At 50.1% G+C, this 27,731-nt stretch overlaps 1 protein-coding gene across 6 annotated transcripts in view; it reads right to left on the minus strand.

Moving 5' to 3' along the window:
* Window positions 1-27,731, minus strand: part of MSI2 (musashi RNA binding protein 2) — a 430,569-nt gene that overhangs the window by 41,941 nt on the left and 360,897 nt on the right. For 5 of the 6 annotated variants that reach the window (XM_030922587.1, XM_030922585.1, XM_030922583.1 and 2 more), the window contains exon 10: window positions 16,681-16,755. In XM_030922587.1, coding sequence (XP_030778447.1) covers window positions 16,681-16,755 — 75 coding nt within the window. Of the gene's footprint in view, window positions 1-10,775; window positions 11,894-16,680; window positions 16,756-27,731 lie in introns of those variants that run through there. The other variant, XM_030922588.1, reaches the window with a different exon arrangement.

Genomic DNA, 27,731 nt, shown 5'->3' on the forward strand with positions numbered 1-27,731 from the left:
GGACCAGGAGTAGGGAGAGACCTTTCCCTGGCTGCCCACAGCGGGGCCTTTTGTGACATTGGATCTTGTTTTTGGCAAACAGATTCTGCAGCTTGAGAATGGGCTTTGGTCTCAACCTCAACCTGTCTCTAGCACAGAATGTGGAGTCTTGGGCTGTGGAGGGAGAGCGCATGCTTGCCCCCAGTCTCTCTGAGAGGGGGCATTTTCATCCCACCCCTAGGGGGTGCTCCAGGCCTATAGCCGAATTCCACAGAAATTCCTCCTGCCTCCCCTCTTCCAGTAGGGTACCTTTCCCACCTGGGCTGCACATAGAAATCCCCTGTGGAGCCTGAAAAATACAACCTGGGCCCTACCTCCAGAGATTCTGATATAATCTGTCTGGGGTTAAACCAGGGCAACAGAAACTGCCAAAGCTCTCCCAGGAATTCCAGCTTGCAGCTGGAGCTGAGAACACTGTAGTAGGTAGTTTGTGTCCTGCGACTCTCTCGGGAGGTAGGAAGCAGAAAGCTCTATCTGGGGACTTTGGCCCAGTATCCTTCTCCCTGGGTCTGTTCTACCCCTGAATCACTAAATCCCTCCCCAAAGAGGGCTGGGGCCTAGCATTCAGTACCTGTACTCACTCAGAACTTCCGCAGTGAGCTGCAGCAGAACTGATAACTCAAGACCCATTCTCAGCCCTGTGCCCTCTTAGTAAATACTGAGTGCCTATTACAGGCCAAGCTCGGTTATAAGCACTAGAATCATAGCAGTGAACAACACACACACAGTCTCTGCCCTCATGGAGCTTAGAGTTGCTAGCAGTGGACAGCAAAGGGGCTCTATTTATGGGACTGGGGTCCCAGGACAGGCTGCACACAGATCAACTGCCCAAGGAGAGACAACTGGCTAATGGTAAGCTGGGCCTGGGCTAAAGGAGGCTGTGGCTCACTCTTCCAGGAAGAAGGTGGGGGACCTGTGCCTCGGACCCCTCTAGCTTGGAACCAGGCATTGGCTGTGTCTGCTCTAGGGTCTTCTAGCTGAGCTCAGGGACCTGGGTGTGGCTACACCAAACGCCACTTGAAGACAGAGGGAGCACTCGGAAGACTCAGTCCTCAGGGATGAGAGTATAGGAGCGGCCATTCCAATGAATCCTTTTCTCCAAGATCAAGTGGCAAGAGAGAAAGAAAATGGAGGTATTCCCATAGCTATGATCTTGACCTACCCCCAAAGGTCTCACCACTTTGATTCAATTCAGTTAAAAAAAACTACTGAGCTGGGCCCTGGACACATGACCAAGACACAGGTAATTCTTTCCAGTTACTAGCCACTGACATGAGGGCAGGGGACAGATCCCTGACTTCAGAGGCCCTGGAGAGTTCCAGCCTCAGGCATCATTGGCCTGACCATCCAGGGCCTTGGGGATGATGTGGGTTTCGCTGCAATGCTGGCCAGACGGCTAGCATCAGGAATGGCTGACACATTACAAGGGCTCCGACGCCAGCTCCCGGCCCTACAAGGACACTTGGTTCAGCATCACTCTCTGGCTAGCAGGACTTCAAGGGAGAGAATGTCCACATGGAGTTCATTCCAAAGCCAGCCCTTGCTACCCTGTGCCAGCAGCCTGTGGTTCCTCGATAGGCCAGGGACACCCACTTCCCCACAGAACAAACATCTATCTGCCTGTCTTTCTGAGACCCAGACCGAGACCTTCAAGGTGAAGGGATTCCAGTTTCTAAAGAGGCATCAACAAACTATCTGGAGAGTTCTTCTTTCCCATCACACCTTCCTCTTCCCTAACTTCTCATAACAATGGCAATTTCTACTTTTGAGCCACTCTCTCATCTACCACCAATGGCTGTCAGGACAAACTACGAATGTTCTGACCATTGATCTTTCCAGAGTTCCCTGTTCTGATGCTTTTTACACTTCTCCCTGTACCCAAAACTTCAGACACCCAATTGCCAGAGTGAGTCACAGTTTTGCTTCCTTCCAACAGGGTCTCTTGCTGAGACCCCTAAATCTTAAACTCTCTTTGGGTTCCTTCTCCACGCCTGCTTTCTCCCCAGCTTCATGCCACATGCGCTTTTTCAATGAATCCGCCATAGCAGGATCCTAGACCCCCGTCCAATGGCCCTCACCTCTGCCGACCAGGACAGCAAATGCTCAAGTCTCAAGCACTCTGACTTTTGCAGGGAAAGGTCTGAGGCCAGCCCCACAGTTCCCTTAGTGGTACCTGCTTAGGGATTCTACAGGCTTTCTCCTGACCCCCCAGGACCAGCTTTGAAGGTGCTGGGATTCAGGCAAGGCCAGGAGCATCTCTTCCCATCCCCCTGTGTCTATCCTGCCTCCTCCACCCATCCATCTCTCCATCCTTCCTTTAGGCGTTTAGCATATAGTCACCAAACACTATGCCACAGGCCCTGCCCTGGATGTGGTTTCCTACTTTGGCCCCATCACTAGCTCTGTGAGTAGATGAACATCTGTGATCTTAAATCCCCTCCCCTAGATGTTCCACCACTTTTGTCTCCTGAGGGACGATGTTTCAGATGTTGAAGGGCAGACACCACCATGCTGAGCACCAATCCTTTTACTGGTAGACTGTGGAGCAGTCAGGGAGTCTTAGGGGAAAGCCCAGCATGGTGGGGAGGCACTTTGGCTCAGGGCAGAAACCATTTACCAGCTAGTGCAGAAATATCTAAAAACATCAACAGCCAGTAGTTTATACCACTACCCTCCAGCCCTTGTTGAAAAGGTGGATGGGAGGACAGTCTTCTCTATTCCTTACTTTCCTCACCTGTAAAATGGAAGGGCTCGGTTTTGATGATGAGAAAATAGTCATTACACTAATGATAATGCAACAGCAGCCCCCATCTGAGCACTTTTCATGGTCATGGAGCATCCTTGCATCATCTCAGTCAGTCCTTGCTACAACACTACAAGGAAGACATTACTATTCCCATGTAATAGACGAAGAATTCTAGGTCCAGAGAGGTTAAAGAAAACAGTACACAATGGTGGTTAAATCCCATTTCCCACACTGACTAGTTGTCGGACCAAAGACAAGTTACTTAACTTCCCTCTCTGCCTCCTTTTCCTCCTCTGTAAACCCAGTTACCGATACCTCCTCCTAGGGCTGCAGTGAAGATCAGTGATTCAGTGAGATGATGGCGTTGGGCGCTCAGGACGGTTATCTGTTGCTCGGTAAGTGGAATAATAACATTTATTTCTATTTTTATTATTATTGCCCAAGGTAACAACTGTAGCGGAGCTGAGAAATCCCTTTGGTGCCTTCCTATTCTAAAATCCTATTAATTTACATGGCATTTTGCATCCAAAGGGCTTTAATAGATAACATTGATAATTTGCTTGTGAGTGATGGGGTATATCTTATCTGAAGTGCAGGCTTGACTCTGGTGGGTTAATCTGACAGCAGGAGGTGAGGGCTTGCGGGGGCCAGGGAGGAGCAGCTGGTGTGGCCATCGTCCCGTGAGGTGGTCACCACAGGCATGAACGTGGAGCCCGGAGCCCCAGTGCTTGTGCTGGTCAGCTGGACTGATGGTTCCCAGTGCCCTCCTGCCCTGATGTGCTGCCCTCGAAACAGGGTCTCGTCCAGCTCCCTCCACCTCCTCTAGGAGGGGCTGGACCAGAGGAGCCTTCCTGGGTCCTTCCACCAGAGTGGACTCCTGTTTGCTGCTCTGTCCCCAACGAGCAGGCTGGGGTCCACCTCTCATTCACCACTGTGTCCCCCGCATCCAGGGCAGGGCCTGTGACACAGTGCTTGGTGACTATATGCTAAACACCTAAAGGAAGAATGGAGAGATGGATGGGTGGAGGAGGCAGGATAGACACAGGGGGATGGGGAGAGGTGCTCCTGGCCTTACCTGAATCCCAGCACCTTCAAAGCTGGTCCTGGGGGTCAGGAGAAAGCCTGTAGAATCCCTAAGCAGGTACCACTAAGGGAACTGTGGGGCTGGCCTCAGACCTTTCCCCGTAAAACCAGGCATGCCCTGGGGGCAGCCAAGCACCTGCTCAGACTCAGGGTGGGGCAGCAGGGCCTCAGTGGGAGGAACAGAAGGCTACACTTGCCTCTCCCTTTCCCACCTCAAAGGCAGCCAGCCCTGGCCAGCTGGCATCCAGAGCCCACCGGGGCTGCACAGCCATATGCACAAAGGCTCCAGCAGGGGAACAGCCTCCTATGGCAAAGGTGGGGTCAGCATTCCAGGCTCACCAAGTGTATGTCCGGGATTCCCTGGGTCTGGGAAGAGTGGCACTGGCTTCCCAATGCCGAAACCTGTGGTCTGGCTGTCTCAGCCCAAGTACTAGGACAGCCTCTCCCCCGATGGGAAATCCATGGAGGCAGGAATGCGAGGGAGGGAAGACACATCGTGTTTGGGCCTCCTGCTGGTCCTCGAGGTGGAACACCCTCTCCTCATCATCTGCCTAGCGAACTTCTATGTGTGCTCCAAACCTCGGCTTGGATGTTGCCCACTATGGTCTGAATGCTTATGTCCCTGCCAAAATTTCTATGTTGACATCCTCAGCCTCAAGGTGATGATATTAGGAGGTGGGGCCTTTGGAAGGTGATTAGGTCATGAGGGTGGAGTCCTCATGATTGGGATTAGCACCCTTATAAAAGAGACCCCAGAGAGCTGGCCACCTCTTAGACCATGTAAGGACACAGCAAGAAAATGGCAGTCTACGAACCAGGAAGCGGCCCTCACCAGACGTCCCATCTGCTGGTGCTTTGATCTCAGACTTCCCAGCCTCCAGAACTGTGAGAAATGAAATTTTTATTTTATTTTATTTTTTTTTTTTTGAGACAGGGTCTCATTCTGTCACCCAGGCTGGAATGCAGTGGCACAATCACAGCTTACTATAACCCTGAACTCTCGCTTCAGCCTCCCAAGTAGCTGGGATTACAGGTGTGCGCCCCCATGCCTGGCTAATTTTTAAAATATTTTGCTGAGACAGAGTCTCACTATGTTGCCCAGGCTGGTCTCAAACTCCTGGCCTCAAGCAAACCTCCTGCCTTGGCCTCCCAATGTGTTGGGATCATAGGAGTGAACCACTGTGCCTGGCCAATTTATGTTGTTTATAAGCAACTCAGTCTATGGTGCTCTATTACAGTCACCAGAATGGACTAAGTTCTCGTCCCTTCCTGAAGGCTGTTCAGCAGCAGAGTCAACGGCTCCCTCTGCATCCTGTGCAGCTGCTCCAATCACTCAGGAACACATCCGGCCGCACGTGGGATGCTCCTCCAGGCTCTGAATTCCCTGCACCCTTGCTCAGCATACTTGTGCCCCAGGAGGCCCTGTCTCGGGTCGGGTGCTGATGACCGTCTCCAGCTCTCTGCAGACAATGTGCCTTTGCCCCAACTGAAGAGACAGAGAGCAGAGGCAGTGACCCAGTTGGCTGGGGTCTCTCAGGGGCAGGGGATCCAGGCTGACCAGGGCTCTGCAAAAAAGTCTCTGTGCAGGATTCCTTTCAGCCTGGAGAGGAGTGAGTGAGGGACACACCTTTGCCTTCTGCTTTGTCCTTGGCTGTCAGAAGGCACCAGCTGCCCGGACCTCAGGCCTGGCACTGCCCTTTGCCTAGAATTTCACATGCTGAGTAATTTACAGTTTTTTGTTGTTGCTTTGTTTTCTAAGTTGCAGCCTTTAGCTTGCTTTTTGCTGATGGAAATGAAAACTGAAGGGCTTGAAGAAAGGTGATTAAGTTCCTGCTAGCAGACTTAATGGGGACTTTGTAAGGCTGGTGGTACAGGGACCTAAGCAGGTGGGGGGTGGGGGAAAATAAGATCTGGTGGGCATGAGGCCTCAGTCCACAGAGGACAAGGTGTGGGGTCACCTGCAGCCTCCCCTACTGCAACTGCTGCCATCCTGTCCTAGCTGGCGGGGCCCTCTGCTCCTTGGGCCGGGCTGCCTTCCTTGGTCATGACACTAACCTTTTCTAAAGCACTAGATCATTCCCAGTCCCATGAACCCTCTCAACAACCTGTGAGGAACGATCAATAGCCCCATTTGACAGATGAGGAAACTGAGGTCTAGAGATGGCCTTATTTTCCTGGCAAGCTAAGGGCAAGAACTCAGTCTCCTGACTTCCCGCCTGATGACACGGGGCTCTGGGCTGTGCCATGGGGAGCTGAGTGTTCACTTACTCACATTTCCCTTTATTTATGCAGAGGAGCTTCAAGAGGCACAGAAAGCTGATCGAAAGTGAAACCCGCAATTCTCGTCAATTCAGATTGCTCCAATTCATTTCTGCAAACGTTTATTAAGTGCCTATTAGGCACTGTGCTCTGCTTTCATCTGGGAATAGAGTCAACTCCTGATTTTCCACGCCGAGGGAGGAACGTGGCAACATAGTCACAGCCCTGATGAGCTTCGTGCCGCAGCTGGTCTGGGTTTGGGGTGTGCCACTGAATTTTACTTCTCCGTCTTCTTTTAAAGCAGCAGACATGCTTTCCTGACTAAGCTTGCCTTTAATATTCAAATGAGAGGATAAGCCCCAAGTATACACAGGGCCAGGTGGTGCAGGAGTGGGCTGGCCACAAGGGAGCTGGCTTGTGATTTGAAATCTGGCTGTGGATCTAATCTGGGAAGGGGTAATCCCTAGAGACATGGCTCGAGGGCTGAAGGGATGTTCAGATTAGAGGGCTGGTGATGAGACAGATGTGTGGGGGCTGCCGTGTCAGGAGGGCTTTCCTTGACAGGGAGCATTTCTGTTTACAGTGCCGCAACATCTAGCTGGGGTCCCTGGATGCACAAGTCCATGCTTATGGCAGCCTACCTGGGAAACTAACTAGCCTGTCTTGATATTTCAAGATCTGCTTCCCTACTAGCAAGAAACCAGCCATTGCTCACTGGTTGGCTCCATTCTGGAAGCCAACCAGAAGAATGCACCAGGCAGAGCCTGAGGGTCTGTCAGGGGTCCCAGTGAGGGCATTTCTGGGGCAGGAAATGAGGAAAGAGCCCCTTAAAAACTGAAGCAGGAGGAAACAGGGAGTTTCAACTTACAGGAAAATGAGGGGCCGTCCAGGCAAGCCTGGAATCACCTCCCCAGACAAGACTGCAGAGCCTGGGGAGGGGGCTCTGTGCTCTCACTGAACTGGGCCAGAAAGAGCAGGACACAGGAGACGCCAAGGCAGGAAGCAGCTCCCTGACAGCGCAACCAGGGGTCTCGCCTCTCCTGTGTGGGGACGGACCACAGAGGTCTCTGCCACTTGGGTGGGCTAGAGGAGCGGGTGGATGAAAGGGCTCTGAAGTTGCCTCCCCTGGTGGCCCAGGTTACCATTCCCAGCTGGGGTCCTAGGCCTTGAGCATGGCAGCTGCAGCATTTTTGAATGTTTTGCAAAATGTCAATGACCAGACAGATCTGGCAGGTGGGTGACAGCAGGTTCAGGATGCAGCCCCTTGCCTATGGCCAAGGCTTCTCTCTTGGTCACCTTGCTTATGCCAGCTCCTCCACCTCCTGAGAACTTGGGTTCCCTTCACTCTGATTTCCACATCCAAGCTCTACCCCTCAGGCTAAGACAGACCACTAAGCCTCTGCCTTTGCTCAAAGACCCAACGACTTGACTGAAGCTTACCTTGCAAGCAGCCCTACAGACAATGGACTACAGCAGCTTCCCCCCAGAGGAACAGGATATCCCTGAGCTAGCGTATCTCTGTCCTCAGACACCAACCCTCCCCACTCCCCGGCGTATCTTTTAGAGTGATTGAAAATCACTTGGCACCAAAGAACCATCACTGGACAGGAATACAGAAGGCAAGCTATATGGCAGACAGGCCGTGAGTTCTTCCTGGTGCAGCAACTGGCCACATCGCTAATTACAGCCGTCCTTTCTGCTGAGCTAGGACTTGGCCTGACCATCATTCTGAAGCCAGTGCTCCAGGAAGTCAGTACTCATCAGTCAGCATCAGCACCCAAGAGCAAACCTGTTTTCTGTTGCTGAAGAGGTAGGGGCACAAACTGGCACTTTGCGAACCAGAGTTCAAGTTCAGTAGGCTGGGGAAGGGTCTCCCTGCCTGGGGACCTGCGCTGCCCCTGCAGTTTGCACACAGTATCCTGGGAGAGAGGCTTGAGCACCAAGCCATGAGATGTTAGCTTGGCCTCCTGGCCACCCTGAGTGCTCTGTGGCTGAGGTGAATGTTGGTTGTCAAAATATTGGCCCAGAGGCCTTTTGGCAGTTAGGGCCATATTAACTCTGCTGTCCCCAGTAGAACTGCAGGGCTCAAAGCACCCCTAGCCAGCCCCAGGCAGGGAGATAGGGATGGAGCCAAGAGAGGACGAGGCGGAGAGGAGAGGAGGTGGGGTGCAGAGAGAAGGGACAATCCTCCTGACTCACCCTCATGGCCCCTCACTTCTCCAAACTCCTCTGACTCACTATGGAAGCTCAACCACATCACTTCTGTATGTGAAATCATCTCTAAGTACTTCATATTATTTGGGGATCAAATTTAACTTCCTAAACTTGACTCAGCAGGCCCACCATGGCTCCAGCCTTGTAGTTCTCCTCCCACCCAAGATGTTTCTGCAAGCTCCCTTTGCACTGAACTACTCACAATCCCTGGGACCTGCAATGCTTCCTCTCTCAGGTGTGTAGTAGAAATTGCTAAGTGTCTACTAGTAGCCGTTCCACTCTTCTTTCTTAGTACCAAAATCTTTTATTTTTAGCTGAGCACATGGCTACCTGGAAAAAAAGACACTTCTGAGGTTTCCGGGCAGCTGAAACTGGTCATGTGACCAAGTTCTGACCAATGGGATCTAAGCAAAATGTCCTGCATGACTTCTAAGAAGCATTACTAAAGGGAAGAGATGTATTCCTCTGGGATGAATATGTGATGGCTGGAGTTTGAGCAGCCTTCTTAGACTATGAGGTGGAGTCTTATGCTGAAGAGAATAGGATGAGATTAGAGAAGAAACCCAGACCATGCGTATTATGGAGCCACATCCAGGCTTCTTTTACATGAGAGACAAATGAATTCTGATTTTGTTTAGTCCATTATTATTCTGTTTTATTACTTTTGTGTTTCTCTTCTTTCTTAAAACTATCTGATTCAATGTCTAAGCATGTCATTTCTCCGTCTGGGACATACTTCCTTTCCTTCTTTACCTGGTTAATTCTATTTGGCTTTTTGAGACCCAGTTCTGGTGTCACCTTCTCTAGAGGGCACTTTGGGCAAGCAGCCCACCCTTGCACCCTTACAGCAGAGAGAGCTTCTCTCTCTCTTTTTTTGAGACAGAGTCTCACTGTCACCCAGGCTGGAGTGCGATGGCGTGATCTCGGCTCACTGCAACCTCTGCCTCCCAGGCTCAAGCGATTCTCCTGCCTCAGCCTCCCAAGTAGCTGGGACTACAGGCGCCCGCCACCACACCTGGCTATTTTTTGTATTTTTAGTAGAGATGGGGTTTCACCTTGTTAGCTAGGCTGGCCTTGAACTCCTGACCTCAGGCAATCCACCCACCTCGACCTCCCCAAAGTGTTGGGATTATAGATATGAGCCACTATGCCTAGCCAGACCTTCCTTCTCTCTAGTGAAGTGCCTGTCTTATGATGTTCAATTGGTCTTATCACTGCTTCTCTCGCCTTTGGCTAGCCCAAGAACATCTGAAGGAGTCAGGCTTATTCATGTCCAGATGTCTGGTAACTACTTCAGTACCTGGTGATCAGCAAAATGGGGAAGGAGGAAAGAGAAAGGATGGGGTGTGAGGGTGGGCAGGAAGTCCCAGTAAGTCTCTAGCTTCACGTAGGAATCCTGTATCATTCCTTTCACTGATGACAGATCCATCATGGGGGATAAAAATGGGAAAACCACTGTGGAGAGCTGACTTAGTAAGAACATCAACGCCCACTATTTCTAAAACTTCCAATTTTATAGCACTTCCCAACTTACAAGGCACATTCATGCACATGTCATCCCTTAATTCTAACAACTCAACTAACTAGGCACTTTCATTATCTCCAGGGCTTGGAGGGGTACCTGACTTGCTCAAGGCCACATGGCTACTAAGTGGCCAAGTGAGACCTGGAAACCAGGTCCTCTGGCTTCATAGCTAAGAACATTCCCACTGTACACTGGTGCCTCTTCCACCTGCAGTGCTGTGGGGAGTCAGGAAAGCAGGCCACGTGCACAACCACACGCAGGCCCGTGTGCGCGAGGGCAAGTGTGCGCACACACCTAGTGCACAGACAGATGTGAGGGGCTCCAGATGCGTGTGGCATTTTCATTCGAGAGGGGAGCCATGGCAGAGGAAGGAGCATCGGGGCGATACCGTGCAGCTGGTGCATGCAGATGCTCTGCCGCTCTGCTCAAGGACAGACCACCTCAAGCAAGTATAGGGGACGCCAGGAAGCGCGGAGGGCTGGGAACAGGCGGCAGCCAGAGGGAGTCTGCATGCTTTTAGAAACTGCACTAGGGCTGTCATCGGTGCTGGTTATTCCGTGCATTCACCTCCCCCGGAGCGAGAACAGGACACTGTCAGGCTAAGAGACGGCAGCACACAGCATGTCCGTGGTAAACAATTTATTTTTCTACCTCGGTTGCTTACAGGGGAAAAAAATAAAACGTCATCAGGAAGAAGCACAGATGAACTATATACAGAGATGAAGAAAATTCACAATGGCTAAAACGTTTGTGAGGCAAGCATACTAGGACAAGTTCACCAAAGCAAAGCAATTCATAGCAAAACAAAATATGGAGGGGAGGGGGAAAGCCATACAGATTTGTTCTTTAAAAAAAAAAAAAATACTCATGGAAAAGCCTGTGGGAAAATAAAAGGAAACTAACCAATTATTACATCAAGCATCTTTAATGAGATGAGCCAAACTGCACATGTAGGGTCTCGAGGACAATGACATTCAAAGGTATGGATTCACTCACATCAAATGCATCAAATGGAAGCGTGCACGCAGGTCACTTCTCACAAACTACCAGCACAAACAACACGGTGACTCTTGAGGGTCCAACTGAGCGGTATGTCATTAATCCAAGAGAGTGGGTGTATTTCAGTTAGGGAAATGGAGGGAGTCAGGCATGGGAAAAGATCCTTCTAAGGGTGATGGGCAGGAGTGCCAGCCTCGAGATGGGGCCTGATCAAGATGGGCCCCCTGTGTTTCACCCCCTCCCACCCCAATGGTGCCAGCAGGCAAGGCCAAGCCAGCATGGGCAGAGGCAAGCTGGGGAAGGCGGGGCCCACTGTGGATCGGTGCCCACCGTGGCTGCCATGTGGTAGCACCTGGGTGACTCCACTGTCCCTTCTCGAAGACAGACAGACTTGTGATTATGGCAATAGCCACTGCCCCAAAAGACAAAGATAGTCAGATAGTGTTTCTATAGCTCCTCTTCCAGATTAGGTTTTTCACATTCTTAGAGAACAGTCTGTCTCTGTGTGTTTCCTTTATCGCTGTCCATCGTAAGACACAGGTGCTCCAAGTCACGTATTTGCAACCCCTCTGGACCACTAGCACTTCAAAGCTCACCCCATGAAATGTCCCCAACAAGCCTGTTTGGTCATGACTTAAAAAAATTTGATGTCTTCTTCCTAGCTTCCCCTGAGGAGGCGCTACGAAGTTTGTGAGAAGTTTCCCTCTGGCCCTGTTACATTCTGGGGAAGTGGGGTTGGTCACAATGCACACGAGAAGCAAAGTGGGAGGGGACTGGAGAATATTTTCTTTTTTTAATTGAGTGAAGAAATGAGGACACGAGTTTTTTCCAAGAATTAAAAATGAGAAAAAGAACATTCATTCAAACAGGCAGTTAGGACAGACTTTCAGTGACCACTGACGGGAGCGGGGGCAGCCCAGGCCAGGACTGTGTCCTCTCTCTCTAGAAATGGTCACAAACCCCACTTTGCTATGCCTCTCTTAAGAGCTAGTTGATAAAAATTATGTCTTGTGAAATCGGCAAATAGTCTGCAAAGTGAAATAAGAACAGAAATTAACAGATTAAACTGAAATGAGAAGTCCAGAGCAGGGAAAAGAGAGGAAGCAGGGGAGATCCCTGATCACAACCCATAATAATTCAAGACGGGATCCTGATCCGAATTCCGGGCTGGGGTGGACACCTGGATGTGGGAAGCAGGAGCTGTTTCCAGAGTGGCTGGTCACCACCCAGCCTTTCTAGAAAAGAACTACTCCCCACTCTAAAAACTATCCAGTGTCTAGCCTTCTCTAGGAACATTACATTTATTCTCACAGAATTCTGAAGATGGGCACAGCCAGGTGCCACGTGCCACCAGGTATGTGGCCCAGGAAGGTCCCTGCAGCCCCATGTCACATGGCCAGAATGAGCCTCTACTAAGAGTGATATCTGCACCCCCAGCCAGATGAGATGGATGTTCATAGAAAGGGTAAATCCAGGTGGAAAGGAGGGCCGTTTATAAAGGGGATCAGACTGCATCTTCCTGAAAGGGGACCCAGGCTACCTGGTTTATGAGTGAGAACAGCCAGGATGAAGAGTCTCGGAGCTCTCTAGGACCTGGGCGTGCTTTCATCTCTCCCAGCTAGCTATCTTGCATGGCCCTGCTAGGGGGACTCAGAAAGGGGCTGGGAGAGGTTTGGGATCCACGCACAGCATGAGGGGGGCTGGAGGTGGAAAGTGGGTAAAGTGGGCATACAGTGAGGACACTGAAAAAGAAAGACCACAAAGAAAACATCAGGACAGTTGGGAGGTGACAGGACTGCTGTGCGATGTCACGAAGTCACAGGATCCCCAGGGTGTGGCAGGGGTCCGCAGAATCTACCTGATGGGGATGAGGAGAGGGCAGAGGGCTGGGCTGCCCCATTTCTGGGTCTCCCTTCTGTACCCCAGCCACCTTGGCCAGATCCACCAGAAACCTTCCTTATTGGCATGAGGTGACAGATGGAAGTCAGGGCATCCCAAAGCTTCTCTGTAGCCCTGGCCCTGAGGCTGTGACTCCAGCAGGCATCAAGTTTGGTTCTAGAGGGGCTCAGCTACTCCCTGCGCTCTTGACTGGAACGACACATGGACCTACCTAGGCTTTGTGTCTGGAAACACTTGGCTACTTGGGAGGCATCTGGGATAAGCACAGACACCACACTCCATAAGGAGCATCTCCTTTGGAAGGGGGTCAGGAGGGGAATAGACTCCGACCCCAGCCTGGCTCCTCAGATGAGTGGGGTGGGCAGTCCCAGCCACGGGGCCACCCTTCCCAGTTCAGGGCCACTCCACTCTTACCCTTCCTGAGAGCAGGCAGCCTTACTCTTGTGGCCACTGGTGGCCCCTTTCTGGCCATTAGTTAAAATAACCAAGAGGCTTCCATAATGAGTGGGAAGGTGGGAAGGATGGAAAAATAAAAAGATTGATGGTTGAGACAGAACAGGGCAGCTAACTCCCCAAGGTCAGGAAGCTGCTGTCTGTACATTGTAATGCCTGATTTCTGTCCCATTCAAACCCAGCTGATTGTATTAAGCTGCAGGGGCTGTGGTCATGACAGATGGGCCCTGGGCATAAACACTCCAACCCTACTCTATCCTCTTTCCCTCAGCTCAACCCTCCCAATTCCCAAAGCCTTGGCTTTGGTGAAGGGCTGGGTACCCAAGGGACCCTATGTCACTCTGCCCAGCCTCAATTTGGTCACTGCTGCATCCGTCTGCCTGGGGTAGGCCCAGGGATGCAGGCCATGGAGGCAGAGTTCTACCAGATGTCTCCTAAGCCAACTTATGGGGGCCCTGGGGCAGGCCCTCTGATGAGACAGGTGCCTTAGCATGGGATCCACATTGATGTCTTCCCCCAATTATTCCATGTTAAGATCCCTCAATTCTAACCTCCTGGGACTAGCATCATACTCGGGGCAATGGCAGCCTGATTAAGGAGGGGAGCAGGTTGTGCAGGCTGAGTGCACAGATCAGTGCTGCACTTGGAGGGCCGAGATGCATGAACCTTTGTGCCTGTCATCCCCTGGAGGGGAAGCCAGGGGAGGAAGTGAGAGGAAAAGCTCCCCTTGAACCTGTCACCAGTTTCTGGGCTGAGCAGGACAGGCAGAGAATGAAGCACAGGGGTGCTGACCCCACGGGTCTCTCCAGGGAGGAGTGGTGTGCATGTTTAAGTGCGTGGACCATGCACCCCCCAATAACAGCCCTCTTCCTTTAAGCACCGGAACAATACCAGCCCATAAGAAATTTCCGCGGTGACCGTTCTACATTCTGTGCTGGCAATAGCCACTTGCCATACATGGCTACTGAGTCACTGAAATGTGGCCAGTGTTTTTAAAGGAACTGAAATTTTCCTTTTACTTCTTCTTCTTCTATTATTATTTTTGAGACAGAGTCTCACTCTGTCGTCCAGGTTGGAGGATAGTGGTACAATCTTGGCTCACTGCAACCTCTGCCTCCTGGGTTCAGGTGATTCTCTTGCCTCAGCCTCCTGAGTAGCTGGGATTATAGACGCCTGGCACCACACCTGGCTCATTTTTATATTTTTAGTAGAGATGGGGTTTCACCATGTTGGCCAGGTGGGTCTCAAACTCCTGACCTCAAGTGATCCTCCTACCTCGGCCTCCCAAAGTGCTGGGATTACAGGCGTTGCCAACTTTAATTTAAACCTAAGTTTTAGTAGCTACTTGTGGCTAGTGTTATTGTATCAGACAAATGGACCCTAGGGAGAGAGTGGAAGGTGGCGGTTAAGGCCCGGACTGCCTGGTCCAAATGCAGGTCCTGCCCCTTGCATACTGTGACCCCTTCAGAAGGAGTTTCTACCTGTGTGCCTGTGCCTGGTGGGGGTCTCTGCCTGGATATGGGAAAGTCTAATGACAGTGGCTGGTTGAGTGCTGGCCTCTCTTGTGGTGGTCCTTCTTGCCTGTGCCCTTCCTTCCTTCAGGTCTGGGAACCTGTGGCCATCCTGAAGCAGCCTGCTGCTGGGGGGCATCTTTGGGGATGGCTTCCTCAGTGCAGGCCAAGGAGCCTTGCTGAGGCCCCTCCTAGATGGGAGAACCGCCCCAGCCCCAGGGGATACTCGTGGGGGAGCCCCCCTGCACTCAAACTCCTCCATCTTGAACTTCTGCTTCTGTGGCTGCCTTCCCCGCACCCTCTGACCCACACAATCAGAGCGGGGCACAGACCCCGAAGACCATTCCTCACAGACCCCCTTTTCCAAAAGAGAGAAGTAAGGCCTGAGAAGCTGAGTGACCTGCCCACGGCCACTTGGCCAGGTGGTGTCGGAGCCAGGACAAGAGCTTGGGGCTTCCACTGCTGGTTGAGGGATCTGTCTGCCATACAGCACGGCTCTAGGTGCCCCCAAATGCCTCCTGACCTGCCGGCCTGCACCTTTCCCACCCCAATGCTTGCTCTGAGGCAAAGACCAGGCTAAGCCCTCACTCTGCCCTCCTGTCATCAGTGTCAGGGCGCCATCTTCCAGCGACACATCTTCACTCCCTTTGTTTCCTAATTAATCTCAGACCCTGACACTCCCAGACCTCCAGGTCTAGGCATGGCTACAAGGCAGGGGTGAAACTCCATCTGCAGCCCAGTTCCCCATGGAGCCTTCTCCCTCAGCAGAGAACCCACAGGGGACAAGACTGTCCCTAACACCTCCTCTGGAATCTCGGCTGTCCTTTGAACATAGACACCCCCAAACACCCCAATATATTCTTTTTTTTTTTTTTTTGAGATAGAGTCTCGCTCTGTCACCCAGGCTGGAGTGCAATGGCGCGATCTCTGCTCACTGCATGCTCCATCTCCCAGGTTCATGCCATTCTCCTGCCTTAGCCTCCCAAGTAGCTGGGACTACAGGCGCCTACCATCATGCCCGGCCAATTTATTTTTTGTATATTTAGTAGAGACGGGATTTTAACATGTTAGCCAGGATAGTCTCCATTTCCTGACCTCGTGATCCACCCGCCTCAGCCTCCCAAAGTGCTGGGATTACAGGCATGAGCCACTGTGCCCAGCCACACTCCAATATATTCTTATCTGTACTCCAGATTTGAGAAAGGCTGGGGAAAAGCACACCCTGTAAAACATGGCTTCCCTTCATTGTCCCTCCCCCATCCCTACAAGACCACGTGTCTCCTCACTGCTTCTTCCAGGTGAGCTCCCAGGCCTGCCAGCTACCTGGAGCTGGAGCTGGAGCAGCCCTGGCATGTGGCGGGTATCACCACGGGCTCTGCCTCAAGTCTTGATACCCATGCAGAGGGAAAGGAGAATCTAAACAGCCCACCCAGATGGACAGCAGCCCAACCCCCAGCAGCTCAACATCAACACAGCCCAGAAGGGCGCCGAAGCCACAGCAGTCAGGACCGAGCGGGTGGAGGAGAAGTGGAGGAAAGGAAGGAAGGGCGGGGAGACATCAAACATCAGGCAGGTGAGGGAGGCCGGCAAGGGGTGGTAGAGGGTGAAAGAAAGCCCCAGGCCTAGAGTTCAGTCCCCAGTGAGAAAAAACCTAGAAGAGGCTTCAGAAAAAGGAGGTGTGCACAGAGAGAGGCCTCTTGCCTTAGTTCTCCTGCTTTCCCTTTAAAAGCTGCCATCCTCAAATACCCAGCACCAGTGAGTTTTACTTGAGTTAATCAGAAACTCTGAGCTGCATCCTGGCTTGAACTTCAGTGGGTTTGAAATTTATCATGTATAGGTCATTTTCAAGTGGATGCATGTATGAAATGCGTTCTTTTAGGGGTCCTCTCACCTCCCCCCAAATGCAGCCCACCTCTTGTGCTTCCAAAGCCCTGGGACCCCAAGCCACTCACCTGGGAACTGATAGCCATAGCTAGGAGCAAATCCGGGGTAGCCGCGGCCATAGGTCGCCACGAAGTTGGGGTATCCTTGAACACAAAGAGAAAGATCAGAGTCCTGTTAGTACAGCCGCCTCAGGTCTGGGGTAAAATCTCACGGAGGGTGGCAATGAGGAACAGCCTGAGTTATTTTCCTTCACAGAATAATTTGTCTCCCATGAGGGTTTTTTTTATCAAGGGCCTGGGTCACCTCTCTCCAGTGGCCAGAGGCGCCGCTGTCAGCTGTTGCTAATTAACCCGTATTTGGGCAGCCAGACCTTGCAAAGCCCATGTACTTTCCTGAACCTTCAGAGTAAATGCCATGCATCAGCACCAAACACAAGGCCTGCGCCTGGCTCTGACATTTGGAGAGCTTACCCTGCATGTACTTTACCTTAAAGCTATTGACAGTAGGAGATTAAAGTCCTTGTGATGCCTCCTCCCAAGGCAGTGGACAACAGAGCCAGCACCAGACAGAGCATGGGAACTCAGGAGTCACAGTTTAGCGGCCAAACTCAGGGCTCACCCTGGGCCTCTGGAAAACGCTGGGCCTGATGAGCCATGGCCCACATTGCAGTTTTGACACTCCACAGAGGTGCCAGGATCTTTGGAGAACGGTGAGGGGCTGGGTGTGTTAAGATGCAAACCACAAAGTGTAGCTCAAACTCAGGAGCCCCGTGCGGTGTGTCTGGATGGGCATTTCACAGCAAGCGTATTATTTCTAGACCCCCGTCTCAGCAGACAAGCTAGGGGATGAGTGGTTCACTGAAAGATGCTTGTAGAAACTGCCACTGGGCTGGCCATTGGGCACACAAGAAACTCAGCTGGCAAGTCCGGGGGCCGGTGTGACCATCTCAGATCTGTCACTAACCCCCAGTGATGTGAGGTGTCATTCAGCTCTCAGGGAGTCACTGTGGCTGCTCAGGCCACTTCGTTCTTCACGTCCCTGCCTGATTCAGGCTAAATGAAGGCCACATGGGCCAGGCTCACTCTACCTCCCTCCACTCAGTATATGTGTAACCTCAGCACGTTCACGCTCTTAAGATGCCACCACGGCCACCCAACCACCGAGAACATGCCTTTCGCTTTGACCTTGGAGTTGAATGTCTGTGGTCGTTTTTTGGCTGCCCAGCCCCTGAGCCTCTCCCTGTGTGTGAGTCTTGGAGAGAGGCCCACCCCCCATCACAGAAGCTGAGAAGGTTCCCTCCTGCTCTTCCTGGGGTTGGAGGCTGGGAGGCAGGCCCGTGAACCTAGGCTCGACAGATGGAAGCCCTCCTTGGGATCTGCCTCTGGAGCTGGTAGGGCAGAGGAGGAGGGACTGGCTCTGAATTTATTCTGGTGTCAGCAGCAGAATCTGGCATCCAGTGTTGGCAACAGTGGCCCCCTGACCAGGTCATTCCTGAGTTGTCCCCTTGGCTAAGGCTGGGGCTCTGACCACCCAGCTCCCCCAGTTCCTGCCTGTTTTGAGTCCTGTTCTCCAGCCATCTGTCAATTCTCCAGCACTGCCCAAGCTCCTTCTAATAATCTCCTTTGCTGCTTACAGCAGCCAGGGTTGTTTCTGTTGCTTGTGATCAAAACAATGGCAAGCAATGACTTTGATGGCTGGACTTATGGCAGCCTCCAGGCTCTCCGGCAATTGAGGGCAACAGTGACATTTTCCATGGCTGTCTCTGCCCTTCTACGCACCCCCTTTCAAAACATCCCTACACACAGCTCTGGGGGTCTTACCACCCACCTGCTCAGTGGCTTCTCACACATCACACTGACCCCTTTGTGACCCTGCAAGTGAGGGCTAATGGAAAAGGATCACTTACTAAATTCCACTTTGCCTGCACTCGGCAACAGGAGTCACAGTCTGCTTGTCTTCCTGCTGCCTACTCAGAGCTTTTGTGCCTCGGAGATGGGCTCCACCGTCCCTCACTTCCTGGTGGATGTTGGTGTTGTAGCCTCTGCCTAGGATCTGTGGATCTGCCACCAGACCTAGAGCAGAAACTCGCGGGTCTGAAGTCAGGAGACCTGGGTTCCAGTCCTGCCTCTGGCCCACAACCATGCCCTTGGGGGTTGTTATGATTTAATGTTTGTGTTTCCCCCAAATTTCTATGTTGAAATCTTAACCCCCAAGGTTAAGGCCTTAGGAGGTGGGGCCTTTGGGCTGTGATGAGGCCATGAGGTGGAGCCCTCATGAATGTGCCCTTAACAAAGATGACACAGAGAGACCCTCACCCCTTCCAACATGTGAGGACATGGTTAGAAGGGGCCATATATGAGGAAGCGGGCCCTCACCATACATGGAATCAGCCAGCGCCTTGATCATTACTTCCCAGCCTCCAGAACTGTGAGAAATAAATGTTTGCTGTTCATAAGCCACCCAGTCTACGGTAATCTGTGACAGCAACCCGACTTAACATAGGAGTCTTCCTTTTTCTCTTGGAGCTTAAGTCTGTTACCTGTAGAAAGTCTTGCAACAGTGATGTGCCCAAATTCTCGAGTGAGATCAGCTGTGGCTCCTTTCCCTTGCTTCCCCCAGAACCTTCCCAAATTTGCAGTCACAGCTCACTCACTGGCCAATGGAACTGTCTCTGCCTCCACAGGGTCTTGCCGCCTGCTGCTTCCCGTGGGCTTATTTCCCAGCGCTTGGTGACTGACTCACTGGCAGAAGCCTGCCCAAGCGAGGCAGAAGAACCCAGCAGCTCTGCACTGACTGCTAGCTAATGAGCAGAGGCCCGGTGGGGATGTTGAGCTCAGGAACCCGATGGGGAAAGAAGGAAGGAAGAACGGCAAAGGCCAGGGCTCAGACGCCTTAAATGGACACATGCATACTGGCACCTTCCTTCGTATTTATTTCGTGGCTGGGCAGCTCAGTTCTCCTCCAAATTAATCACCTGCTAGCAAATCAGATCTTGTACTAGATTTCTTATACCATGATTTCAACAATATTGATAAACGGATTATATGCAAACAGCCAAGTCATGGCTGCCTAGGGGCTTTTCTGATGAAAAATGACTCCTTTGCTTCTAACTTCAGAGCTAGGGGTCTTAAATATTTTAGTGTTAATCTGACAGCAAAAGCATAAGCCCATGTGTCACTTTCCCTCAGGGAGGGTGGGAAGTGGCAGAACAGCCAGTTTCTCTCTGCACTTAGGCAACCAATACAATGCCATGACATCTGCTTTCTTCCCGGCTTTCCTACAAGGCTCCAACAAGAAAGAAGAAAAGCATGGTCAAGTTCACCCCAACTTTGGGTCTCATCCCACTCTTCCTGGACACATCAATACTACAGTCTTCCAAACCACAAAGATGAGAATTTGGCATCTGCCAGAGTGGGGGATCTTATCTCCACCCCCCCATCACCGAACATCCTCTAGGTCAGGCAGATGAAATCATAAATTTATAATAAGACATTACTTCAATTTTCCTCTTCATTTACTGCTGTGCAGCCCAGCTCTGCTCGAATGGTTCACAGCCCCAGCCACACGGGGGAAATTGGCTGGCTGCATATCAATAGCACATTACAGCAGACCCGTGCAGACGCTCCATCAAGCCACATTATGGCGGGATGACCCAGCCACCACTTCCATTAGCAGCCAGGCCCTTCCCGCACTGGCCACTGCACAATTTATTTGCTCCAATACTCTGGACGCCTGATCAATCCCACAGTAATTATCTCTTGTCACTAAAGTCAAAAAAAAAAAAAAAAAAAAATCAAGGCTTCTGCCAGGGTGACCACCTCTCTTGCAGATTGGCTTTCCATTGTAGAAGCAAAATATAGAAATCAACAATAGAATTTGGATTTGCCAGTGAGCTCATTTTAAGTCCCCATTTTGGGGATGCTGACAAAGTTCTCAAAACTGTGGTTCTGGTTCTAGATCTTTGCTGCAACCCTAGAGATGTTTCCCTTCTAGACAGGTCCATGACTCATCCTCTCCTGGGCTCTGTTACTCAGCTACTCAGAGTCATGGAAAACAGCTCCCACCAGGCCCCAGACTTGAAAGAGACAAGAGACAGGGCTGTTTATCCAGGGAACTGCCAGAGTGTGACAGATCTGCTGCGATGTTTAGAGCACTGCCTGGGGCACCACATCGGCTCCATGAGGTCTGCAAACAGACTAAACACCAAGTGCCAAGAGTCCTTCCTAGGCAAGGATGTGAAGGCTAAAGTCTACAAAGATGCTTTGCCCCCAGAATCACTCTGAGGTGCAGGGGCTCCTCCAGACCTGCGCTGTCCAATTTAAATTTAATTAAAATTATCTAAAATGAAAGCTTCAACTCCTCAGTCGCAAAAGCCGCAACTCAAGGGCTCAGCAGCTACCGTGCACAGGCGGGCAGTGATATTGGCCAGTGCAGACAGGACCCTCCCTCCCTTCCAGGAAGTTCTGTTGGACTGCACTGCTCTACAGGGACAATGAAGAGCTGATTTCTGAGTTTCCTCTGTCCCCCAGGAAGCGGCTAAACAAAGGAACACTTCCTTGAGAATAACCTAAACAAATATTTTTGGGAAAGCCAGATCCCAGTGGAAATTGAGTCTAGATGTGTGGTTTTAAGTTGCAGCCAATCTCTAATCTTTTGATCTGTTAGTGAACGACAGCAGATTACAGCTTCCTAGTCCCTGTTCTCAATGATACTTTATTCATTTTTTGCCTGCATTTCAGAGGGGCTTAATGTCAGGGAACACTGAGTCAGGACTTCACGGGGGGGCTTCTCAGTACGACTGCACCTAAGAATGCTTTTGGCTAATGTGCTTTAGCTGATCATCAGCATCTCTCTGTTTCTGAGCTGACAGGGTGAAGCTTTTCTTTAAGGGCTCAGCAATGTGCTATTTCTTTAACACTCGTATCAGCATGTTAAATAAACAGCATGTGCCCGATGAGGCCAAGAAAGTTAAAGGCAGTGGGATTATGTGGCTGAGGGCAGAGAAGGCTCAGAGAAATCAAATATATCAACAATCATCATGTGTTTGCCTTTATTAAGTTCACCTTCATTAAGAAAAATGAAAGAGAGTCTATCACATTGAGCTGGGTAACTGTGGGCACCTCTTGGTGCTGCAAGACTGTGCCACAAAGTCTGAGGGGCTGCAAAAGACCTTTTCTGTTTTTTTGTTTGTTTTTGAGATGGAATCTTGCACTGTCGCCCAGGCTGGAGTGCAGTGGCATGATCTTGGCTCACTGCAACCTCTGCCTCCGTGTTCAAGCAATTCTTCTGCCTCAGCCTCCCGAGTAGCTAGGACTACAGGCATGCGCCACCATGCCCGGCTAATTTTTGTACTTTTAGTAGAGATGGGGTTTCACTATGTTGGCCAGGCTAGTCTCGAACTCCTGAACTCAGGTGCCTTGGCCTCCTGGGATTATAGGCACGAGCCACTGCACCAGCCTGCAAAAGACCTTTTCTAAGAATCTTAGGTGACTCTGCTTTTGTCCGGCTCAAAGGTGGGAGACCTGGCCTAAGGATAACGCCTCCTCTTCTCTTCTACATTCCTTTTAAGGAATTCCCATCAGGTCGATTATTCTGTGATTCTGTCAAATGCTGTAAAAGCTAAAACCAAAACAGGTGTAGGTTTTCCCCAAGGATATCTATAGCCATATCAACAGAGATCAAGATAGAATAACTGTGCAACTATACGCTTATCAGTCTCCCTCTGATGAGACCACCCAGAGTATGGAGAAAATCTTAAAGGATATTTAAAAATTAGTTCCACAGAGTCCAAGTCATTTACAGACCACTGTGCTGGTTGTCTCAGACTCCTCACTAGAATGTCAGCTCCCTGAAATCAGAGACTTAGTTTTCCGCTGCATTTTCAGCATCTAGAATGGTGCCTGGCACTTAGTAGGTACTCATTTAAGAAATATTTGTTGAATGAATGAATTTTCATGTTTTAATGGTTTATAGTCTCGTTTCTAAAAAATCCCTAGAAGTGCCATTTATTTTTCCACTCTTTCAATGATAAAGGTTTAAATCATGGAAACCTCATCTAATTCCATTGGTTAGTTAACTTTAAGAAAATGAAAGTGTTTTTCTGCATGAGTCAAGTTCATCAGCCAAACTGCTGTTGGTGAGGACGGGTAGCGCTTCCAGGACAAATGTGCAGGCATAGTGCACGGTGGAGATGGTGACCCATGTGAGTGATGGGGTCATGTCAGGCCATCCTACTGAAAGATTCGACTTTGCCTGATGCCACACTACCACTTTCGAGGGAAGAAGCAAGAAGAAAGAGAAACAGTCTTTGATCACAGAGTCAAGGGCTTCCATCACAGCACGGCAAATGGCGGTCTCCTCACTCAGAGAGTTCATAGACCCAGAGTGCCAAGCTGCACCAATGGGCAAAACAGAGGGCAGGCCAGGGAGTTCCCAGTGGGTGCATTACAGAGGGCTCAGGAGGAGGCTCTGTGCTGGCTGGGGAGGCCTGTATCTCCTCAGATACAGCTTGACACTGTATCTGATTCATCCCTTCTGCCTGGACCTCTGGCTGAGCTGGTTCCTGGCTGGGGGACACATTTTGGGACCTTTTAGGAGGCCCTGCTCAGTGCATATGGATGGCCTCACCACAGTCACTGGGAAATTCAGGAGGGCCCAGGGCTGATGAGACCCGGAATCTAGCACATAGATCTTTGTCAGAAGGTGGCTACTCAAGAATAATCCAAATCCCTTGGGCTGGGAGTCCACAAGGAGAAAGAGGCTGCAGTTGCCACAGCACAGGTCACATCCGTGGGTCTAGCTAGGTTCTCAGCCATGGGTGGTAAGGAAGTCCAAGTGGTAGGGCTCCCTAGTACCTTGTTAATAACAACTCCCAGCTTGAGTACATACTATGATACCTTGTTGATTTGAACACACACATCTTTTCCACACTTTAACTTCTGTGAAAGTGGGATCTATCTTACAGCCAATGTGATAAGAAAGCATTATGTAGTTTAATTAATAGCATATTTTTTCTTTCCGAAGAGTAAATGAACATATATCTTACTAGCTATGGCATCTCAGATTAGACTACAGCATTTACCAGGCAAGATACAGTTTCATTTATCCTCCAACAACCCCATGAAGTAAGATTATTACCCCATGGGTAGGATAAATGAAGAACACAGAGGCTAAGCTAAGCCACTTGCCCCAAATCACACAGCAGACAGAGTGAAGAGTCTAGGCCTGCTGACTCCAAAGTTCCAAGCTCTTGCCTCTGGACCACACGGCCTCCCTTGGTGGAGCCCTGCTCTGGCTACGGCTGACCCCATCCATTCCATCCAAAGGGTTCTCTGCTTTGTCAGAAGAGGACTAGTACCTCTGTGGCCTGGGGTTGGGCTAGATAGGGTCTGGGGTTAGGCACAACCACAGCTACAGCAGGCAAAAGGCAAAGGCCTTCAGCAGCAGGGTGGGGCTGGGAAGGTTATAACTCAAAAACAATAGGCTCTGAACTGCAACAATATCCACCTAACAGCTCCTTCTTTACTGTGGCTTGGGGAAGTCATAACTTGAACTGTGAGTAGATGAGGGAAGAGCTGGGCAGATGAGCAAGCTCCTGGCAGGCATCACATATCCGTCCCCCAGCGAGCAGGCGCCGTTCAGATGCTGTCCAGACAAGCACAGGGACCAGTGCTGTCTCCTACCACCTCAGTAGGTGCTCTCAGGAAGGGGCCAGTTGGGTCTGCTCACAAGCTACAGGCAAAGCCAACCCTGGAGCCCCTTGGCCTGCCTCTCCCCATCTTCCCACACACACATGGCCAGGCTGGTTGGCTCTCAAGGTCCCACAGTAGGGTCCTCATGTTCCAAGTCTGTTTCTTCCAAATGGAAGGCCCCTGGCTTACTCATCCTTCTCATTTCTGCTGAAATGTCACCTCCCTGATTCCTAACACTCGCTTCCACTCCTCATGACGTGCTCTTCAACCACCCCCAGACTCTATGATGATCATTAGGCATCTGTGCAATGCACTGTTACACACTGGGCTCTCTGTATAGACCACAAGCTTGCTGAGGGCAGGAACCACATCTGCTTGTGAAGCACTATGTCCCAAGGCTAGCTCAGGGCTGGTCATGCAGTAGGTGCTCTTGACCCATGCCTCCTGCCCTGCCTCCTCACCTGGGTTCCCATGATGAAACATTAGGTACCCTTCTGTTCAGGGATCCAAGCTTGGGTGATTATGGAGATGTGGGCCTGAGCCTTTGCTTGAAGTCTGGGAGGCTGAGCACTCTTTGCTCTTTGTCACCTGACAGGAGATGAGCTGGCTCCGCTTCACACCTCTGCTTCTCCCAGATGAAAACCAGTTCCCTCTTCCCAGCATGCAGAGGGTACCAAGTTAGACTCAGAAAGGTGGGAAATTTCCTGAAGATTTGGATCCTAAAGGCCTTCCATTTTATGCCGTAGGGCCTTTATGCTCATTTTAAATTCAAGACTGTAAAACCTAGTAGGTGGTAATAGGCTCAACTCTTTCTTATTTAATTTTTATTTTGCTTTTTTTTTTTTTTTTTTAAAGAGACACGGTCGCTGGGCGCAGTGGCTCATGCCTGTAATCCCAGCACTTTGGGAGGCGGAGGTGGGCAGATCACAAGGTCAAGAGATCGAGACCATCCTGGCCAAAATGGTGAAACCCTGTCTCTGGCTAAAAATACAAAAATTGACTGGGTGTGGTGGCGTGCACCTGTAATCCCAGCTACTCGGGAGGCTGAGGCAGGAGAATTGCTTGAACCTGGGAGGTGGAGGTTGCAGTGAGCTAAGATCGCGCCATAGCACTCCAGCCTGGAGACAGAGCGGGAGACTCCATCTCAAAAGAAAAAAAAAGAGAGAGAGACAGGGTCTCACCGTGTTGCTCAGGCTGGTCTCGAACTCCTGGGCTCAGGCAATCCTCGGCTTCCCAGAGTGCTAGAATTATGGGCATGAGCCACCGTGCTAGGCCCCCAACTCTTTTTTATTTTGTATTTTTTCAGAAACAGATCTTTCTATGCTCTATGCTGCCCCGGCTGTGGTGCAGTAGGTTCTCACAGGCACGATCCCACTCTGATCAGCACGGAGTTTTGAGATGCTTCATTTCCAGCCTGGTTCTGTTCACTCCTCCTTAGGCAACCTGATGTTCCTCCACTCCCAGGAGGTCACCATTTTGATGCTAAATTTAGTGGGGACACCCAATCTGCACAGCCCAGAGTTCCTGGGCTCACGCTTTCCTCCCGCATCAGCCTCCTGAGTAGCTGGGGCCACACGTGCACGCCACCACACCCCACTAATGCTTATTATTATTATTATTATTATTATTTTGAGATGGAGTCTCACTCTGTCACCTAGGCTGGAGTGCAGTGGTGCAATCTTGGCTCACTGCAACCTCTGCCTCCTGGGTTCAAGCGATTCTCCTGCTTCAGCCTCCTGAGTAGCTGGGATTATGGGCACGTGCTGCAGCGCCCAGCTGATTTTTGTATTTTTAGTAGAGACAGGGTTTCACCATGTTGCCCGTGCTGGTCTTGAATTCCTGACCTCAGGTGATCCACCTGCCTCGGCCTCCCAAAGTGCTGGGATTACAGGCGTGAGCCACTGTGCCCAGCCTAATGTTTATTATTTTTTGTAGAGGGGGTCTCACTATGTTTCCCAGGCTGGTTCATAAACTCCTGGCCTCAAGCCATCCTCGTACTTCAGCCTCCCGATTGCAGGCGAGCACCACTGCACTCAGCTCAACTCTCCTTCTTTCAGGTTTGATTTCACTGTTTAAAAATACCAACTTGGAGTTTCTTTTGATATAAAACATAAAGACCTAATAAAAATTATTTTTTTAAAGGAAGAGCTAAGTAATTATCTTGTAGTCAACCAGGAAATAATTATCACTGATTTTTAAAAACATACTCTTAAATATAGATATATTTAGTTTAGACTTTTTACCTTTTTCTATCAACTGGTACATTCCCGTGTACCATACTGTTTTAGTTACTGTAGCTTTGTGTTATGCTCTCACTGTTGGTCTTTTCTCACTCCTCTTTTTAAAAACATTTTCTCATCTATTCTCACTTGTTTCTTCTTCCAGAGGTAAGTTTTAGAAACATCTGGCCAATTTAAAAAAATTACAATAGGATTTATCTTTGAAACTCTGTTAAGCCTAAAAAATTCATTTGAGGAGAATTAACGTCATGGCCATTTTTAATATTCTCCTGGCATCTTTTTCTGTTTCATAAAGTTCCTCAAAACAGTTTTACCTGCCCTTGTTATTTCCTCAGACAAGTAGATACAATTCTTTGTCAGACCATAAAAAGTTTTATAAATTTAAAATTAAGCCAGAAGTGATTTAAACAGCAGCAAATCTGAAAATACAGAAAGGCCTTATCAAACAATATAGAAGTGGGACTCAGCCAAACCAAATGAAAACCCATTAACACTAGACAGCTCATGTGCCTGAATGGAATTTTACCATTAACTACCATTTATCCCATTTAATTAGTATTTTCCTGACACACAATAACTTGCACTAAAATACCATTCTCTCGCCTTTAAATTTCTAATTATTGTTGCGACCTACACCATTACGCATCTCCACTGCTTTCTCCATCTTTCATGCCATTTAAGCGGTAAGATTTTCAATTATCTACGCAGGACGGACAGAGATACCTTTAAGGAAAGGGGCATAATATGCAACTCAATTTCTCTAAAAGCCAGGAGAAATCATTTTTAGTCAGAACAAACACACTTTGTCTTTCATCATTTTTTTTTTTTTTGGCAAATAAAGAGTAAAACAGGCTATTTAAAACATCCATTTAAATGCAAATTTTGATATCCCAAGAGAAAAATGTTAATCATTTAAATAGACAGGATTATCGCCCACCCTTACCACTTCCCTCCTCTCCCAAGTTTTAGAAAATGTAGCCTCAGCCCACACAAGTTAAGTCAGCCAGGAGTCCTTACATCTTAAGAACTCCCACTCAGATGAGAGGGCTGAGGCAGAAAGAGGGGAACTTTTCCTTCTTTTGAGGAAGGAGATGGAAAAGAGAGAAAATAGTCTAACATATCCTATAAGCCAGGCATGGGGCAAAATTATAAATACAAACACACACACACCCACACACACACGCACGC

Source organism: Rhinopithecus roxellana, chromosome 19, assembly GCF_007565055.1.
Source record: "Rhinopithecus roxellana isolate Shanxi Qingling chromosome 19, ASM756505v1, whole genome shotgun sequence".
NCBI lineage: Eukaryota > Metazoa > Chordata > Mammalia > Primates > Cercopithecidae > Rhinopithecus > Rhinopithecus roxellana.